Source organism: Gobio gobio, assembly GCF_949357685.1.
Source record: "Gobio gobio genome assembly, chromosome: 19".
Taxonomy (NCBI): domain Eukaryota; kingdom Metazoa; phylum Chordata; class Actinopteri; order Cypriniformes; family Gobionidae; genus Gobio; species Gobio gobio.
The window spans coordinates 40,900,080-40,920,539 of record NC_137112.1 but is presented as its reverse complement, the minus strand read 5'-3'; the positions used below and the strand labels follow the sequence as shown (position 1 = coordinate 40,920,539).

General features: G+C 39.5%; 1 protein-coding gene across 1 annotated transcript; it reads left to right on the top strand.

Annotated features, from left to right (window-relative positions):
• Positions 1-9,568: 9,568 nt before the first annotated feature.
• Positions 9,569-18,893, top strand: tdo2b (tryptophan 2,3-dioxygenase b). The gene is made up of 12 exons (XM_079844381.1): positions 9,569-9,797; positions 9,962-10,064; positions 10,226-10,316; positions 10,636-10,706; positions 10,823-10,950; positions 11,163-11,349; positions 11,444-11,551; positions 11,645-11,756; positions 13,674-13,731; positions 13,831-13,910; positions 13,987-14,077; positions 17,847-18,893. Exons 1-12 carry the CDS (start codon positions 9,763-9,765, stop codon positions 18,004-18,006), a joined length of 1,224 nt encoding a protein of 407 aa, XP_079700507.1. The 5' UTR covers positions 9,569-9,762; the 3' UTR covers positions 18,007-18,893.
• The last annotated feature ends 1,567 nt before the right edge of the window (positions 18,894-20,460 follow it).

Below are 20,460 nucleotides of genomic sequence, written 5' to 3'. Positions count from 1 at the left end.
TCTTTAACAGTGCAAAAAGATCAGTATGCATGAAACAGCATTTCACCCCCCCCCTTTAAAGAAAAACTAAGGCCTATTCAGACTGCACGATTTTCAAACTGGTCGGATCACTGCTCTTTTCACACTGCATGACTATCTGGGCCAGCATTCAGTCACTGCTGTGTTCACACTGCACAATGGATCGGTGACGGGGTTTCACACTGCATGACTACAAGAGGAATACCGGTAATCACTGACAGCTCTGTCCTGTCCGCAAATTATGTTTCACAACAAAGCACACGCGAGAAGTGCTTATTCAAAACAAAGGCGTAGCTTGATGACGCCTTGATTTCGCAGAGCTGTTATTATGCCACCGACGACCGCTTCTGCTTCTTCCAGTCATGCTTATGCGGGGTAACACAGCACTGTTTTATCATTTTAGGTACATTTGATTGTTTGTTGAAAGTTATGTTATAATGCTACTCGGTGTGTTCACTCAGCGACTATTATGACACTTGTTGCACACTGTAAGTTAAATTGATATTAGGCCTGGTAAAATATGGTACTCTCTGTAAATCAAGAAAACAAGCAATGAAAGCAATAGTTTTCTGTCGATGAATGTATCGACAGAAATGTATAACAGGCCCAGCTCCAGCTTTGAGATGCAGGGTGGGCCAAGTGAAATTCCTGGTGGACCCAGACTTTTAACATAATTTTTTCCCAGTAACAAAACTATTTTATGACAAAAGAGGCAGGTCTTGAAAGGAACTCTATATTTACAGGGCTCAATGCAAAGGAGCTTTTCTACAGGTTTATTCTGGTCCAGATTTTTACTTGCCCGGCAAACATTTTCACTGGCCTTAGTATTTTAATAAATATTAAGACAAGTCAACAGTCTGTAATTTAGAATTTTGTTCTAAATTACAAGCGACAGCACAAATAAATAGAATCAGGGCAGAACTGAGGGGTCTGGGCCCTGGGCTTGAGTTTATGTTTGGGCTCTGCCTACAAATGACCTCAACTACATCATTATAGTAGCAAAAAATACATGAAAAAAATGTCTAGCTTGGTCAAAGTTTAGAGGTTTATTATAATACAATAAATTACAGGACGTGTCTCTCAGTCAAGAGAAGATCAAAACCGTAAAATAACACTGAGCAATAAAGCCAGAGATGAATGGTATTTTTAAATGTATTGTCATATCGGTGTCCTCTTGTTCTTACATTAAATCAATCAATTCAATCAGAATAAGAAGACACTATGTCTATTACCAATAAAAATATAGTCAGTATCAACAAAATCATCAATGTATTTACACTTAATGCAACTCATATGCGGCATGAATCAATTATTACTGTAATTTCAAAGTAAAGTAAGGAATTACTCTTCATTTCTTTGTAATTTACAGTTACTTCTGATGTGATTCAAATACTAGACAACAACAACAATTCTATATAAAACAATAGTGGATTTAACATCAAAATTGTACATCTTACGTTAAACTGCAACGTAACCTTATCCCTTTAAATATTTTGGTCCGTTCAAGAACAATTTATGCAATTTGATATTATTTATTTGAAAGATTTAAAAGAGCAGTTTCATATCTTTGTTCATCTGGTCGAGATTGATATGGGATTTAGAAAGTAATTGGTAATAAGTAATGGAATATTTTTTAGAAAGAGAATAATTGGTAAAGAAATCTAATTACACTGTTGAAGATGTAATTCATTAAATAATACGCTACTTAAAAAATACAACAATAGGCTATACTTTTTAAATATGAAACTAAAACCGCCAGCTAGCCTACTAATAGCTAGCTGTATCAATGAGGGAGTTGAATTCAGCTGATTCGTTCATAGTGCTAATTTATTTAACTTGGCAAACGACTGTATTTATGAATGGGTAGCTTAAATAAATAATTTACTCTGATTAGTTCAAATACTTTGATTCTTTGAGGAATAAAACACAGTGTTGCTCGGAGATGCAGCGGTTGTGCTGTTTGTTCTGTTTTCTTTGATAGAGCAAAAACAGAATGTGTCTGGAAGTTACTCAGTAACTTCTTTTTTTCTCTTGTCAGTGCAGATGTTCGAAAAGACAGCACTGCTGCTTGTGCGATAACATATATCATAGATTTATGTTATAAATAGCAAAAAGAAAACTTTTGAAAATGTATGACATTTTTGCCTAACTATAGTGTAATGGCAGTGATGGGGGAGAGCGCTCAAAACCATTCAGATCGCATAGTTTAGTGGAAAAATAACAGAATGTTATGTGTTATATGTTAATGTGTTCATTCTATGTAAAGAAATGATGTGTGAACATAAGATGCAAAAGAGAACAGTGTAGACTCTTGACCCTCTCAGTGCGCGCTTTGGTGTAGGCTATGCGCAGCGAAAACTATGGAAGCCCGTTTTCGCCACTAAAAAATAAAAAGAGTAATTAGGACTTTTTATCTCAGAATTCGGACTTTTTTCTCACAATTGCTTGATATAAAGTCAGAATTCTGATATATAAACTCGCAATTACTCTTTGTATTTAGTGGCGGAAACGGGCTTCCATAGAAAACCGCGTGAGAGGGAGTCTTTTTGCTAAATTATTTAAAATCGTTTGAATGCTTAAACTGAAAAAATGAGATTTACATACATTATAAACCAAGTATAAAAAAAGATTTTTAACAAAAATTTGATTTGTACCAACATGCATAAATAAAATAGTAAAATGCCCCCACTCTGACAAAGCAATTTGCTCTATACATTTAAAGCAAAAATCTGAGTTCAACTATTCTATTTACACACAAAATAGCATATTTTCTTAATGATAATTGCTATTTACACTAAGTGGAAATAATGATAGATGCTATTTACACCAAGTGTAAGTGTAACACCAAGTGTAAATAGCAAACAGATTAATTTACACTAAGTGAAAATACTTTATTTTGACAGATACATACTATTTGCACCTCAGTATTGTTGTACATTAACAGGATGCAAAAATAACATAGTGTGCAAATTATTATATTTATAAAAATTATTAAATGGATGCAGCCTTAATGAGACAATAAAAGCCCTCCCTACACCTAACCCTACCCAATAAATGCTTTTATTATTATTCAACATTTCGTTAGGCACTTTATTTCCACATTTATAACATTTTCTTAATTTGTATTAAATGCCTTTCCGATGTGATTTGTGATGAGAAAAAAGAGATAAGAGCGAGCTCTGCAAAAGGCGGATTCGAACCCGGGTCGATCGCGTCAAAATCAAGGTCCTTTAGCCATATGCTTTACTCAGTACACCACTGAAGACACTGAAGTATGATCTTTTAAAAAAAAATTGTTTGGCCCAAGCAGGCATTGTTAGGCGGAGCTAGTGCGAAAAGCATTTGCCAACAAGGCACGCTATTTGCACTTGGTGTGAATAGACACTCTGTATTTGGCAATGAACCATTTTTGAAAAACGTTGTTAACTGATGCTAACTGGCTGGCTAACTAGCTAGCTGATGCTAATGTGAGGTATTTTTTAAATATTAAGTCCAAATATGTTTATTCAACCACCTAGTTAGATTACATTTGATGGAAAAACAAAGAATATGATGTTCAGAACATGTTAACTACAGTAACTATGATAGTGGGAAAAGGGATGCCCCCTGGGGACGTTTATCCCAAGCGGAGGCGTTTTACCCCACAGACTAGGTTTGAAAAATAAATTATGTAATTCTGAAAATATAATAATATTTTCCTAAAATAACAAGTACTCCCTAACTACAGGCCTTGCTCTTCTCCTATAATATAAAACTGTTATGTTCTGCAAAACAACAAGCTTTAAAACACATTTTTTTCTTTCTGTTAAAAATTATGTCACTTAATGTGAAATCCATTTTCTCTCAGGTATGTCACTAGTGTAATCTTCGTGGTGAAAACTTCTACATCACTCTGGTCATAGTCCATAGCAACAACAAAAAAACGTATCTTGATTTTATCTAGTGGTTATTTTGGGAAAAACAGTGGGGGGCGTTTCCCCCCATTCTACCCTACCTAAACTTAACAACTACCTTACTAATTAATAAGCAGTAATTAGGAGGTTATTGAGAAAATGTTTGTAGTTAATGGTTAGTTAATAGTGAGAATTGGACCCTAATCTAAAGTGTGACCCAATATATTGTTACATAGTAGGATATGGCTTCATCTGCTGACTGCTGGGTCCCAAAGGTTGCGTTGTGATTGGCCGATTCATCCTATGTGTAAGACTTCGTAGAATCTTTTACTCCATGTCAGGGTTCAAAAGACGAGAACATCGTGACTCGAGCAGTGTCAAGGTTGATTTGTTTGAGCACCAACTTATGTGAACTATTCCCCATGTCATCACTGCTTGTGTGCCTTAGAGCAATTTGTTTTTACTTGTGTTTGCACAGAGTTTTGCACATTAACTGAACTTCAGCCCCATTAAAATTACGACACCCTTTGACCTCAAGCTCTGTCTCTGAGATATCGATTTGTTTAGTTTTTAGGCCTTTTGGTTGGGCTCCAAGTGATCTTCTGTGGCTGATGGTTCCACAAGAATATATGCAAAAATCAGCTCTTATGTAACGGCCAATCTTGTTACAATCCCAGAAGGACTGCTCTCAATAAGATAAAGTGACTTGGAAGGTTTGATTATGGATAAAAAAAGGCCTTTAAGCAACTGTCAAAGTTACTAAATGTGCTTCTGTAAAAATAAAATCAGTGAAATTGGTAAAACCAGAAATTTCCTGTAAAAAAAAAATAAAAAATACGGTAGCAACATTTTAGGTTGACAGATTTAACTTAAATTTGCAGTTTTTCCTAAACTGATACAATGTTAATACCAACCAAAACGTCTCTGGTTACGTATGTAACCTATGTTCCCTGAGAACAGGGAACTTGCGCTGCGTCAGCTGACGCTACGGGGAACGCCTCCAGCGTGACAGGTGCCTGAAATCACTATCAAAAAACGTCAATCCTATTGACCGGCGACAGCCTATGATGCATCAAAGTGCGACCAGGAAGTATATAAGGGCGCCTTGCCAACATGACAGCATCTAATCGTCTGAAGGGACTGTTTGGCAGGCAAGCCCTGAGGCATGGCAAAGCGACGCAGCATCTCGTTCCCTGTTCTCAGGGAACATAGGTTACATACGAAACCAGAGACGTTCCCTTTCGAAAGGGAACTCGCGCTGCGTCAGCTGACGCTACGGGGAACGATATACCAATGCCGCCATGCCGAAAGGAGTGCCACCGAATGCCACCAGGGAGGCCTGACCTAGTGACCTCTATGTGAGACACATAGGTTCGGCCGACCCTGTATGTTGAAAACAGAGCCTCTGGTACTCGCCTCTGAAGAGACATCCAGCTGAAGTACTGCAAAATGGCAGTGTCCTCCTCCAGCCGGACCTCAGAGACGGGTTATCCTGGAGAGCAGCGCTCAGCGAAGTGCTTTCTAACCCTTGCTAGCAAGGGGAGTTTCAATCCTAGGATCTACCGAGCACTTATTTTAAAAACGTGCTTAGGAGGCTGACCAGGCCTACGGGCTGATCCTAGCTGGGAGGCCCAGAGGGGCCTACAACCGACGGATCAGTGCCAAGCGGCTGTAAGCTCACAAAAGACACTCACTTGAGAGGAGCTCCAAAGCCTGCCTGGTAGGTAACCATGCTGTAGGCAACCTATGCAAGTCCCTGTCCTGTAGGGACCGCATAGCAGCAGCGTCGTCTCGTCATGCTAGGGTATGAACACCGCCTTCAGGTGCTACCGGCTAGAAACCGGAGCCTGATAGCAGGTGACCACTAACTGTCAGCATAAAGCCAGTTATGTGTTCCCGCCTAGGGAACTCGTTCCCCAGGGAGGCCGGAAAAGGGGCCTCCACCTGTGCTGACTGTTCGAGCATCCAAAAAGCAGTGGAGCTTAGCCTCAAGGAGTCCTAACAAGGCCTACTACCTGATAGCAGTCGAGCTAGCCCTCGAAGTAGCTGGGGAAAACAGGGACTCGCTCCGTCAGGGAGGCTTATTGAGGCCTACCACCTGCTAGTCGTTGGGCGTCCCTCCAGGGAGGCTTGATTAGGCCTGCCACCTGACAGTAGGTCGCGATAGCTATCCACACAACCTTCCTTGTGCTAGCTTGTCACAGTGACTGGGCCCGCCCAGCGACTGAAGACCAGGAACATGCCCTCAGGGGAGGCCAGGTGAGGCCTACTACCCAATGGCGAATCCCCCAGGGAAGCCCCGTGCAGCTTGCTACCTGTTAGCACCCATGCTACCATCTGTTACCAAAAATGGGGACCGGGGAATGATCTCAAGGAGGCTCGGTGCCTACCACCTGATAGCAGAACGTGCTAGCCTCCAGGGAGACCTAACGAGGCCTACTACCTGCTAGCAACCCACGCTTGCCGCCACAGAGACTGGGAACCGGGAACTCGCCCTCAGGGAGGCCGGATAAGGTCTTTATCCACCCAGTGCGTGAAGCTCGGGAACGCCCCCACAGAGGAGGCCAGGTGGCCTGCTACCCCACAGCAGGCACTCAGGGAGGCCCAGTGAAGCCTACCACCTACTAGCAGCTTGTGCCAACCGTCGAGGGACTGACGCCTCAGAAATACCCCCTCGGGGGAGCCTAGGCGCGGCCTGCTACTCATTGCAGGCTCTCAGGGAGGCCTGGTGGGGCCTACCACCTGAGCCAAGGTGACCCAAAAAACAGGAGCCTACCCCTCAGGGAGGCCTGGCAGGGCCTACCTCCAAATAGGAGACCTGCAGGTTCTATGAACCCTGCCGACAGGCTAGAGGAAGGCTGGCTGATGCGTCCCGGGCTGACAGTAGCTGTCTGCTACTGACGAAGAACTGGACATCCAGTTATGACCTGGGGACTCATCCCCAAGGAGGCCGAAGAGGGCCTACTAGTTGACGAGGTTTCTGCTGAAGCCGACATCGATGGAAAAAAACCTCCCGGGCACACTTACGGGCCGTCTCGAGATTGTCTTGCATGGAGGCTTTGCTGATGCCTACCACCTGTCCTGGAGTCTGCTGCCCAGACTGCCCAAGCTGGCCTTCACACGCCCGCACCTGGGGCTGGCTCCATCCCAGAGGCACAGAGCCTTCCATGCAACGTCATTGGCCATTGGCAATGCTCGGGCCTCAGGGGAGCATCCGACCAAACCGTCATGCAGAAGGTTGCAATGTACAGCTCAACCTGAGCCCTAAAGAAGGTGGAGCAGAAGACATAGAGCAAGGGTGAAAATATACAGCAAATATACAACCCACCGACCGTACCACCCTCCAAGATCGTTCTTAGCTACTCACGGGGAGCTGCAGGCCCTGCGTTGTTCCATAATCCCCAAAACCCTCTCAGGGGAGCGAAAGAGGGTCCTGGAAAACATAATAAAATAATGTTTCACCCTACTTGAGGGGCACTCACCGCTCGCTCCTCCGGTGCTTCAAACCTTGAAAAAACAGCCGTCAAGCTAGTGTTCGACCACCATCCTGAGGGGGCGCTTTCACCAAACAAGCCAGGCGGGCCGTCAGAATCTTACATTTCTGCTCATCATAGGCCCACCGGCCTGATGTAAAGTGCCCGGGGAAAGAGGCGAGAGGAAGGGAAAAGCAGCGCTCATCTGTGCCCCCTAGGGGGCGGGGTCCTATCGCGCTGCCTCCGTTGGTTCCGGTTCCCAGCACCGGCTTCCTTCCTCTTCTTGTTGTGGGTGTACCGCCTCCTCTGCGCACCAGTCCTCCACGGAGGGGGCACTCGAGAGGCGACGCTGGTTCGCTGCCTGTGCACGGTCCCGGACCTCAGCGGAATGCATGTTCTAAATGCCGCCGAGGGCGTCTTCGCCTCTCTGAACTTTCCCACCACTGCCTCGACGGAGGTGCCAAAAAGTTCAGATGGCGAAACCGGGGCATTAAGGAGAAAGGACTTCTCCTTCCCCCCGATGTCCGTAAGGTTTAACCACAGATGCCTCTCCGTGGCCACCATCGCCGCCATCGAACGCTGTTTGTTTGGTGGCCCGGAGAGCGAGATCCGTGGTCCGGCGCAACTCGGCCATCGCATCAGGGGGTAGTCTGATGACGTCATAGGCTGTTGCCGGTCAATAGGATTGACGTTTTTTGATAGTGATTTCAGGCACCTGTCACGCTGGACTCAACGCGAATTCCCTTTCGACTTTAGGGAACTAATGTCTGTTTTGTAACCACAAGCAGATTTTCCTCACGTTAAGTGCACAGTGTCATTCACAAATACTAAACACAATCATGGTAACACACTTGACATTAAAAACAATTCAATAAACATTAGGCTAATTTAACAACATAGTAACAGGCCGTACTCTCTTGAGTAGGTACTTATTTACAATAAGTAATTACTCCACGACCGCTAAAAAAGCATGTTCTATATAGTATGAGTGTGTGTAGTATGAATATAATCTGGACGTACTACATACGCCATGTTGTCACTATCATGTGAACTACAGCTTCAGTTACGTTGTTTCATTGCCATTCACGAATCCTCTCCTGTAGCCTCATGGGATAGTAAAGTGTCCATTGCATGCACACTTTAGCATCCCGCTAGAAGTAGTAGGTCATCCGGGTACTTTTTGCCTACTCTTTTATGAGTTCTGTGAATTCGGATATATTTCTTTTGTCACATACTGTTTTTTGCCTACTGTAATATGCCATTTATGTAGCCATAGTTATTTCAACAAAAACACATCAAATGTGAAGTGTCACGCATGGAATTCTGGGGATTGTAGTTATAATTTACGTTTTTTTAATTGTAAATTATACACGTGAACTTTTTTCACTTCCAAAAATTGAAAACAGTATTTTACTGTAAAATTACATTAAATGTAATGTTATATCTATTACAGTTATTCGTGTATAGTAAGGTTTTTACTTTTCACACTTTTCGTCGTACTTTGACCATTTTACAGTGTAATTTAGTTTCCAGTTACTTCTGACCATCATTTTGATAGTGTGCTTGTGACGCATTGGCTTGTCGCACTTGTTATGAAATGTGTTTTGTGTTTTGACAGCCCCCCCACCCCCAGCTAACCCACATGACCTTGTCGTGATAAGCCCCCTGACCGTCGTGAGATGCCATTGGCTGTTTCAGTTCAATTTTAAGGGGGTAAGAAAATACGTACTTGTAAATATTTACCTGTCCATAAACGTATAGTACCATAAGTGAAAAAAATCTAAACATCAAGTTCAAGTGCATTTTGAACATTAGACCAAGCTACAAGCACATTATCAAAATGCATAACATTTAAATAATCCTCATTTTCAAGACTCCCATTAATTAAAATGTACAAATGTACTGGACAACAAATTAAAATGTCAACAAGCACATAGCATTTTAACAGCTTTGACAGTCGCTTTTTTATTATAGTTTATATGTATGTGTGTGTGTATAGTTTTTCTAAATTATTTCAGTTTTAATTTTAGCTATTCTACATGACATTAAACTAAATGAAAATGCAAAATATTGCCTTGGGAACTAGCTGTAACTAACTAACTGACTATTTTTATGGTTTGTTTTAATTAACTAGTAAATGGTAAGATTTTTGTGTAAAAATCCAAAACAATCACATTATGAACTGTACACACAAACACACGCTCACATGTCTACCTTGTGCATCTGCTTGCATAGGCAGGGTTTGGCAATCCAGCATTTGATTGGACACTGTAAACCTTTAAATGCTTCACTTTGCAATGAAACACACAGTACCTTGTGATATAAACATTAGTAAACATTGATAAGGTCAATTTTTGTTGGACATTTTGAGGAAAAACATGAGTGGATGTCCGTATTTTGAAAGAAAGCATCAGTGAGTTTTATATGGTTTTAGAATTTGATTTTAAATAAATGTTCTTATTTCCTGTCAAAAATCTAATTAAATACAGTGTAATCAACATAAAATGCAATGTTTTTATTTTTTTAACTGAACTAAATTAAAAAAGTTTTTTTTTTTTTTTTTAATCTCAAAATTAGATTGTTTACCAGTAAGCCCAGTGAGGCAGAGGAAGAGGATGAATCCCAAAAGGGCATCAACAAAGCCACTAAAGGAGGAATCATCTATGGAGAATACCTACAGGTAATTCACTTCAAGTCATTAACCTTTATAGACATCTGTACTTATCCAAATATGAATGATTCATTTCAAACATTTTAGTCTATTTTGCTGCAAGTGATTTAGCATAGCAAGAAAGGCTGAAATGCATTAAGGTGTAATAACGTCAATCTGTTTGCTGGTAGCTTGACAAGGTGCTGAACGCTCAAGTTTTGCAGAGTCAACTGAAAGGTAACAAAATCCATGATGAGCATCTCTTCATCGTTACCCACCAAGGTAATCTATTCATATGTATTAAAAATACTGTATGAAACATACTGTATGTAAACTTGCACTGTTCGCTCTCATGTAACAAAAAAAATATTGTTTAAAGTGATAGTTTAAGAGATTTACTCACCCTCAACCTGTATGATTCTTTCTTCTGTTGAACACAAAATAAGATATTTTAAAGAATGTTGGTAACCAGACAGTTGATGGCACCCATTGATTTCCATAGTAGGAAAAAAGTACTATAGAATTCAATGGGTCTTGTCAACTGCCTGGTTTCCACTGATTTCTATAGATCCTGACTGTATTATCCTGCTTTCTCCTTTAGCTTACGAGTTGTGGTTTAAGCAAATATTGTGGGAGCTTGATTCAGTTCGGGACCTGTTCATTAAAAACCACGTGAGTTAAACTAACAAAGTGATAAGAGTTGACTTTACCTCAAGCATTATGACTTTATTTAGAAGCATTTTCTTGTGATGAAATTAAAAATGAAGAAATGTGGGCTTTGTCCACAGGTTCGGGATGAGAGAAACATGCTGAAGGTGGTGAGCAGGATCCACAGGGTCACCATGATTTTCAAACTGCTGGTGGAACAGTTTGCTGTCCTGGAGACCATGACTGCCCTTGACTTCTTTGACTTCAGGTAACAGCCTCAGTCAACACATGCCTCATAAAATACTTGTTTTTTCAAGAGCTCGGATTTGCTCAGCTCAAACAACCATGAACAACAGGCCTCAATTGTACAAAGTAGTAGAAATCTTGCTGATACATCCACCCTAGAACGTCAATGTCCATGAGAGAAATTGCTGCAGATGATTTGTGAATGAATCAGACTATGTTGTGTACGTGTTGTAGGGAGTATCTGTCCCCAGCCTCGGGGTTCCAGAGTCTTCAGTTCCGTCTTCTGGAGGGTAAGATTGGTGTGGCGGATCATTTGAGAGTCCCCTACAACCGACGACATTACAGAGATAACTTCCACGAACATGAGAGTGAGACCCTGCTGAGTTCAGAGCAGGAACCCTCTCTCCTTCAGCTGGTGGAGGTAAAACCTCTCATCTTCAGGTTCAAAATAAATAGACATTTTGCCGCTATTGTTTTTCCGTCATTTCAGTTATATGCTATTGTTTGTTTTGTAGCAATGGCTGGAGAGGACTCCTGGACTTGAAAAAGATGGATTTAATTTCTGGGGGAAACTGCAAGCCAACATTGAAGAGGGTCACAAGATGGAGAAGCACAAACTGGAAGTTCGTTCTGCTCTTATATCCGATCACAATTATTATTATTTTTTCACAATTATGTTACTGAGATGAATGTTAACTTATGACTTTGACTGATAGAGCATGGAAGATTCTGAGGTAAAGCAGGAGCTTCTAGAGGATCTAAACAAACAGACGGAGGTCTTCACTGCCCTATTTGACCCAAAACGCCATGAACATCTTTTAAGCAAAGGTGAGGACCGGTAGCCTGACAAGCCAGACCCACATCAAGATGTTGGGTCTGGAAACTCACCATTGACAAGGCTCAATCCGAGGGGCGGGATAAACGGTTGTCTTTCAAATTCCCTCTGCACGCAATTGGATAGCGCCATGAGCGCCACAACCAACCAGAGCAAAGAAGAAGGTAAAGCCGAGCTAACGTTAGTTGATAGACTTTCGACGTATCCGGTCAGCAAAACTCCGAACACATCTTCCTTTCTTAAGAATGACTTAAGTGCCGTTCTTTGTTCTTTTCTCAAAGAAAAGCTTAACTCCAAGTCTTCCAGAGTCGTGGCCAAAGCCGATTCGAAAGCCGACTTACGAGTAGCACGCAGAACCTCCGCAACTCTGACGTGACGTGATGTCATTATGTTAAGCCCGCCCACCGACTCTATACACGATGTGATTGGCCTGACCAGAGTTTGGGTTTTCCAGTTTGCAGGTCTACCGAGAGTTGCTAGACTACACTCACGACAAATTAGATTTGCTGCCGGTAGGGTGCGTCTAGATTGCTAGGCTAGAGGACCGGCCCACAATGGCAAAACAGACTGTGGTGACACTTTCTACTAAAGTTTTTATAGTTTCTTTAAAAAAAATGTAATGCAGCAAATTAGCTCAAAGGACAAATATGAATAACTTGTTATAATTAACTATAAACATTTGGATCAGTTGAATTAACTTGATGTAGCTGAATTAATACTGCAATCAATTCATCTATCCAGCGAACACTCAATATTGATCGTCTATCAACTCTCTTCGTGGCCACAGAAAAATAACTCTAGCTATGAGCGCATCGTTAAAGTGACGTTGATTTACTAGCAATTGAATATGCACAAAATGTAAATCACGAACACATCACTTATCCAAACACACACACACACACACACACACAATCACACAAACATGGGTAAAATGGAAAATGAAAGTGAATGAAACAGAAACAGGGGAATGAAGCTATGGAATAGATTCCTTTTACCATCTGAACAGAACCATCAGTTTCTTATTTCAAAGCACCTTGTTAACAAGGGTCTACAGCTTATACTAAATCTCTGCTTACTTAGTTAAATGTACGATACCTGCAATGCCTTAGCCATTGAATGAGCGTCTCAGGAGAAAGCCTTGATTGGTGTTGAAGTTGTAATCAATTTCTTCTGCATTGAACAAAGAAACAATGCACTTGCTGTGTTAGTCTGATTCTGTTTTGGTTGAGGAAGTTACAATGGTTGTAACCTGAGGCCCCTCTGGTTGCGCACCGGGGGAAAGGTCCCACGGTCGGACTGGATGTCTCCAGTCTTTTAACAAGAACAGCAGCAAGGAGAAGGACGAAGGTCAAACTTTTAACTTCTGTGGAGGTCAAACCTCCAGTGGGTCGGTGCGCCAAAAGTAAATTAAACTTTCGGAGGGAAAGTTTACGACCCCTTGTCTTTGAGCATGCTGTTTTGCATATGTAACTGGATTGGGTGTTGATGGAGAAACTATTAAAGATTCTTGTTGCATAAGTATCAACATATAACATAAATGATCATTGAGATTATACAATACAAAATAACCTATTCAAGACTGTAATAATCATACACACAATGTCCTGGACATATGCATGTTCATTCATAGAAGGTTTGCCTATGAATGAATGGAAATAAGTCCTTTTTTATGGGCCTTATGTGTCTTTCCTATGACCTGAGCCTTCCGCATTTTTTTATGTTGTATAAACGTTGCATGTTCTATCCATTTGGGGGGTTGTCACAGGCAACATTATATATTATAATGAATAATTGTGTCTGATTGTTCCAGCCGCTACAGTAATATAATGCTATACTTTGTGTTATATTACCTTGGTAGTAAATGACAAAAATCAAATTAACACTGCTGCGATTTTATCTTTTCCCCAAAGGTGAACGTCGACTTTCTTACAAGGCCCTTCAAGGAGCTCTAATGATCAATTTCTACAGGTATGCATTTCATGTAATATCTACTATATTCATTTGAATATTATTTTTGTTCATTATACAATGGAGACCGACCTTAATCCTTAATTGTTCCCCTTCCAGGGAAGAGCCTCGCTTCCAGGTGCCCTTCCAGCTCCTGACTGCGCTGATGGAGATCGACACGCTTATGACCAAGTGGAGATGTAAGTCTGATTCTGCGCACTTCTTCAGGAATCTACAGTCATATCCCACATTAACATCACAAACCTTTCTCTCCAGATAACCATGTGTGTATGGTGCACAGAATGATTGGTAGTAAGGCAGGGACAGGTGGATCTTCAGGATACCATTACCTGCGCTCCACTGTCAGGTGTGTGTCTCACAAATTACCGGAGAAAGGTGTTATTTTTTCTGTGCCAATCTGAAATACTAAGCTTCCTGTTGTGTTTTGGACGACATCTTACTTATGGTGGCATGATTACAGCTCATTTACTCAATAGCTCTTATAGGGTTCATCTCAATCAGCTCCCTAGTTTAGTAGTCGGAGCACTCCATTGAATCCTATTTCTATGGAAGCTTGTTTCCACCATGGATTAAAACAATTTAAAAGATAATTGTAACTTTTTATCTCACAATTCTGTCTTTTTTCACAATTGCAAGTTTACATCTCGATTTCTCAATTCTGCCTTTGTTTCCCTCAGAAACTCGTAATTGCATGTTATAAAGTTAGAATTAGGTGATATAAACTCACAATTGCGAGAAATAGACAGAATTTCGAGTTCATATCTCGCAATTCTGGCACTTTTTCTCGCAATTGTGAGTTTACATCGCAGTTCTGACTTTATAACTCGCAGTTCTGATTTTATTATTCGCAGTTCTGACTTTATAACTCGCAGTTCTGACTTTATAACTCGCAGTTCTGACTTCATAATTGCAGTTCTGACTTCATAATTCGCAGTTCTGACTTTATAATTCGCAGTTCTGACTTTATAACTCGCAATTCTAATTTTATAATTCGTAGTTCTGACTTTATAACTCGCAGTTCTGACTTTATAACTCGCAGTTCTGACTTTATAACTCGCAGTTCTGACTTTATAACTCGCAATTCTGACTTTATAACTCGCAATTCTGACTTCATAATTCGCAATTCCGACTTCATAATTCACAGTTCTGACTTTATAACTTGCAGTTCTGACTTTATAATTTGCAGTTCTGACTTATAAAGTCAGAACTGCGAGTTATAAAGTCATAACTGCGAATTAATAAGTCAGAACTGCGAATTAATAAGTCAGAACTGCGAATTAATAACTCACAGTTCTGACTATATAATTCGCAGTTCTGACTTTATAATTCGCAGTTCTGACTTCATAATTGCAGTTCTGACTTTATAATTCGCAGTTCTGACTTTATAACTCGCAATTCTAATTTTATAATTCGTAGTTCTTACTTTATAACTCGCAGTTCTGACTTTATAACTCGCAGTTCTGACTTTATAACTCGCAATTCTGACTTTATAACTCGCAATTCTGACTTCATAATTCGCAATTCCGACTTCATAATTCACAGTTCTGACTTTATAACTTGCAATTCTGACTTCATAATTCACAGTTCTGACTTTATAACTTGCAGTTCTGACTTTATAATTCGCAGTTCTGACTTATAAAGTCAGAACTGCGAGTTATAAAGTCATAACTGCGAATTAATAAGTCAAAACTGCGAATTAATAAGTCAGAACTGCGAATTAATAACTCACAGTTCTGACTATATAATTCGCAGTTCTGACTTTATAATTTGCAGTTCTGACTTCATAATTGCAGTTCTGACTTTATAACTCGCAGTTCTGACTTTATAACACGCAGTTCTGACTTTTTAATTCGCAGTTCTGACTTCATGATTCGCAGTTCTGACTTTATAACTCGCAATTCTGACTTTATAATGTGCAGTTCTGACTTCATAATTCGCAGTTCTGACTTTATAACTCGCAGTTCTGACTTTATAACTCACAGTTCTGACTTCATAATTCGCAGTTCTGACTTTAAAACTTGCAGTTCTGACTGTATAATTCGCAGTTCTGACTTTTTAACTCGCAGTTCTGACTGTATAATTCGCAATTCTGACTGTTTAACTCGCAGTTCTGACTTCATAATTCGCAGTTCTGACTTTATAATTCGCAGTTCTGACTTTATAACTCGCAATTCTAATTTTATAATTCGTAGTTCTGACTTTATAACTCGCAGTTCTGACTTCATAATTCGCAGTTCTGACTTTAAAACTTGCAGTTCTGACTGTATAATTCGCAGTTCTGACTTTATAACTCGCAGTTCTGACTGTATAATTCGCAATTCTGACTGTTTAACTCGCAGTTCTGACTTCATAATTCGCAGTTCTGACTTTATAATTCGCAGTTCTGACTTTATAATTCGCAATTCTGACTTTATAACTCGCAATTCTGACTTCATAATTCGCAATTCTGACTTCATAATTCACAGTTCTGACTTTATAACTTGCAGTTCTGACTTTATAATTCGCAGTTCTGACTTATAAAGTCAGAACTGCGAGTTATAAAGTCATAACTGCGAATTAATAAGTCATAACTGCGAATTAATAAGTCAGAACTGCGAATTAATAAGTCAGAACTGCGAATTAATAACTCACAGTTCTGACTATATAATTCGCAGTTCTGACTTTATAATTCGCAGTTCTGACTTCATAATTGCAGTTCTGACTTTATAACTCGCAGTTCTGACTTTATAACACGCAGTTCTGAGTTTTTAATTCGCAGTTCTGACTTCATGATCCGCAGTTCTGACTTTATAACTCGCAATTCTGACTTTATAATTTGCAGTTCTGACTTCATAATTTGCAGTTCTGACTTTATAACTCGCAGTTCTAACTTTATAACTCACAGTTCTGACTTCATAATTCGCAGTTCTGACTTTAAAACTTGCAGTTCTGACTGTCTAATTCGCAGTTCTGACTTTATAACTCGCAGTTCTGACTGTATAATTCGCAATTCTGACTTTATAACTCGCAATTCTGACTTTATAATTTGCAGTTCTGACTTCATAATTCGCAGTTCTGACTTTATAACTCGCAGTTCTGACTTTATAACTCACAGTTCTGACTTCATAATTCGCAGTTCTGACTTTAAAACTTGCAGTTCTGACTGTCTAATTCGCAGTTCTGACTTTATAACTCGCAGTTCTGACTTCATAATTCGCAGTTCTGACTTTATAACTCGCAGTTCTGACTGTATAATTCGCAGTTCTGACTTTATAACTCGCAGTTCTGACTATATAACTCACAGTTTTGACTGTGTAACTCACAGTTCTGACTTTATAACTCGCAGTTCTGACTTTATAACTCGCAATTGTGAATGTACATCTTGCCTTTCTTTTTTTCTCTGATTTATGAGACATAAACTCACAATCACGAGTTATAAAGTCAGAATTGTGAGATATAAACTCTCGGGGGGCAGTCGGAATTGTCCGATGTAAACTCGCAATAGGCTTTATGCTGGACGTCACGTACAAAATGCAAAACAGGTCTCATCGCATGATCCCCTTGTCGGAGAATGTGTTAAGGGCAGTATGTACTGACGGCGATATCTATGGACTTTTATGGTAATCAGCTAACCTAGCTGGTTATTTTTATTGTTGCCGTTTAATTCAATTTAAATATCTAAATGTTAGTGGGGAGAAGGAAAATAAAAAACTTTTAGATATCAATCTGCATATGCGATGAACATTAGTTATGCTCATCTTTGCTTGCTCCTTTGAAGTCGGCTTTATTAAACGGCTCTATATTAAATGAAGCACATACAAAATACCTAAACCGGAAGCGATGCGACCTGTTTTACAGGATACGGAAGTTTGTTGTGCATAACCCCTATTGTGAGATAAAAAGTCGCAGTCATCTTTTAAATTGTTTTACTCTGTGGTAGAAACCAGCTTCCATAGGTTTACAAGTGTTTGAAGATGATAAAAGGCCTTTATTCGCATTTTTTATGCGTTTATGGGACTTTCACAAAGTGATAAACAGTAACACTTTAACCTCAGAAAAGTGCTTGAAAAGATAATGCTTTTAAATTTTTAAGATTATGCCATAAATCAATAATGCCTCATTCTCTCATCTTTCAGTGACCGTTACAAAGTGTTTGTGGATTTGTTCAACCTGGCATCATTCCTGGTACCTCGTGCCTGGGTACCCAAACTGAACCCAAACATCGATAAATTCCCCTACATGGCCGAGTATTACGACAGCTCGTACAATTCATGCAGTGGTGAGGATTCAGATTAGAAAGATCAGACTTCCAGTCCATGCTGGTGAAATGAAATAATGTCCAAGAACTCGGAAATAAGGCCAAGTACTCTGTATTTATCAGCTAAAGCTTGTGCTTTTTGTTCCATGTACGTGATTTACTAGAACTAGAAACTTCTCTCCAGATGATATAGACTAGATAAAGAAAGTTTAATGATGAAGTAATTGTGTATATACAAAAAAAATCAATATATATTGTACATACTATTTATATTTTAAACATATATGTAAAAATGTCTTTTGTACCAATAAAAGGATATTTTTGAATGCGGCACATTGATTACACACACACACACAGGTTTGTTTTGCTATCTAAATGAGGACATGCCATAGGCGTAATGGTTTTTATACTGTCCATTTTATACCCCTACACTACCCCACCCCAAAACCTACCCATCACAGGATATAATTTTTAATAAAACATTGTTTAATTTGTTTCTAAAGCTATTTTAAATATGAGGACATGTGAAATGTCCTTATATTTCATGTTTACGTTGTAATACCCGTGTCATTATACAAATTTGTGTCCTCATAAATCACAAAAACAAACACACACTGTATTGTAAGCTGTACATGGATAATAGTACATAAAATGTAATTTGGACTATACAGTGAGATGCAAATTTTATGCTGAAGTTTTAAGTGAAGATACTGTGCACCACAATCATAAAAAAACTATATTTTCATCACTACTTGTAAAGAAAAAAGAGAATTCTTTGCAGAATTTTCTCAGACCCAGTTCACCGGCTTCTGTTGGTAAATATTTGTGTGACCGCTGTCGCATTGATCTAATGTTTGGAATTAAGGACCACCTCAACCTTGACATTTTAATAAACAAATGACCTGCTCCAAATCAGTGGAAAAGGACAAAAAGTACTTTTTCCATCATTAAAAAAAAGATCTCATTGTGCTAATATACACCCTAAGAACTTTATACTTTACCATTTATCATTGGTTATCTACATAACATGAACTAACATTAAACAATACTTCTACAACTTAATATCATTACTAATAATTTTTTTAAATCAAAATTTGTATCTGTTAAGTTACTTCGCTATGAACTAACATGAATTAACAAAGACTAATAAATTGTGTACAAATAAGAAACTATAAAAATCTGGTTTATAGTAACTTTTTTTCTAACAAGTTCCTTGTACCTTGTGCCATTTAAAGCAAATAAGTTGAAAAGCATATAAAAAGCTGAGACCCTAAGAATCTCTCTCTCTCTCTCTCTCTCTCTCTCTCTCTCTCTCTCTCTCTCTCTCTCTCTCTCTCTCTCTCTCTCTCTCTCTCTCACTCTCATGAACACTTTGACCCAAGTGTACCAACCCTATAACTCTGATTTACAGTATACTAGTTAGTCATCTAGACAAAGACATGTCTGTAAATCCTCTATGAGGTTTAAGTGACATACACAGTTCTTTAAACGTGTTGTTGGACATTAGTATCTTAAAATCATAGGTTTTGACAGCTATTTTCATGCATTTTAGTATTAACACTGGTCCCCCTGATTTTGCAAGACATATTTTGTTAATCCTGGAACAACATTTCTATTCAAAAATGTAGTCTTATCCCTATCCTTAAACCTAACCATAACTTAGCCCTAAAATCAGAGGGAAATGGTTCTAGGAATTACACTGATGTAGAAACAAATAAGCCTTGTTTTAAGCCTAAACTGGACATAAACTGTAAACCTGTCCCTCAAATCTAGGGTGCGTTTCCCGTGCAACGACGTAACTCGCTTCTTAACTACCATAGTACGATGCATCGTTGAAGAAATCAACTAGCTAGTCACGACTGTTTCCCGAAACCGTATTGTTCAACCACGTTGGTTAATGATCACGCAGGTGGTGGAGTAATAACTTATTTGAATAAATCCGTTTAAGTTTGAATGAATGTTAGATTTTTTGCTATAATCTATGAACATGGCATCTGAGGACTAATTCTAATTTTGCTGTTATTTTGCTTTATTTCCAGATTCAATCATTGGCTCATCCACATAGCCTTCTAGAGCACGTGCGCACTCTTTAAATCTCTTGACAAACTAAAAGACATAAATAACATTTGTATGTATTCTAAATAAAATATATAGATTGTACTGAATGTCAGCTTGCTTATTTTGCTCAAGATAAGGATTTATTAAGTCCACATGTCATGCAAACAAGAAACTCTGCTTCTAACCACAGGTCGAGAGCTGTCGTTCCAACCACGCAACTTTGTGACGCTGTTTGCAAACGTTCGTTGGAACTATGGTTTCGGGAAACAGAGACTCGTTGAACTATGCTGATAACGACGGAACTTGCGACCATAGTTGGCTATAGACGCTGTCGGGAAACGCACCCCTGATTGGTTGATTGGAATGTTGTTCCAGGATCAACAAAGACGTTCCTCCAGGAACATGTTGTATAGGCTCCTTGGTGATTTCATATT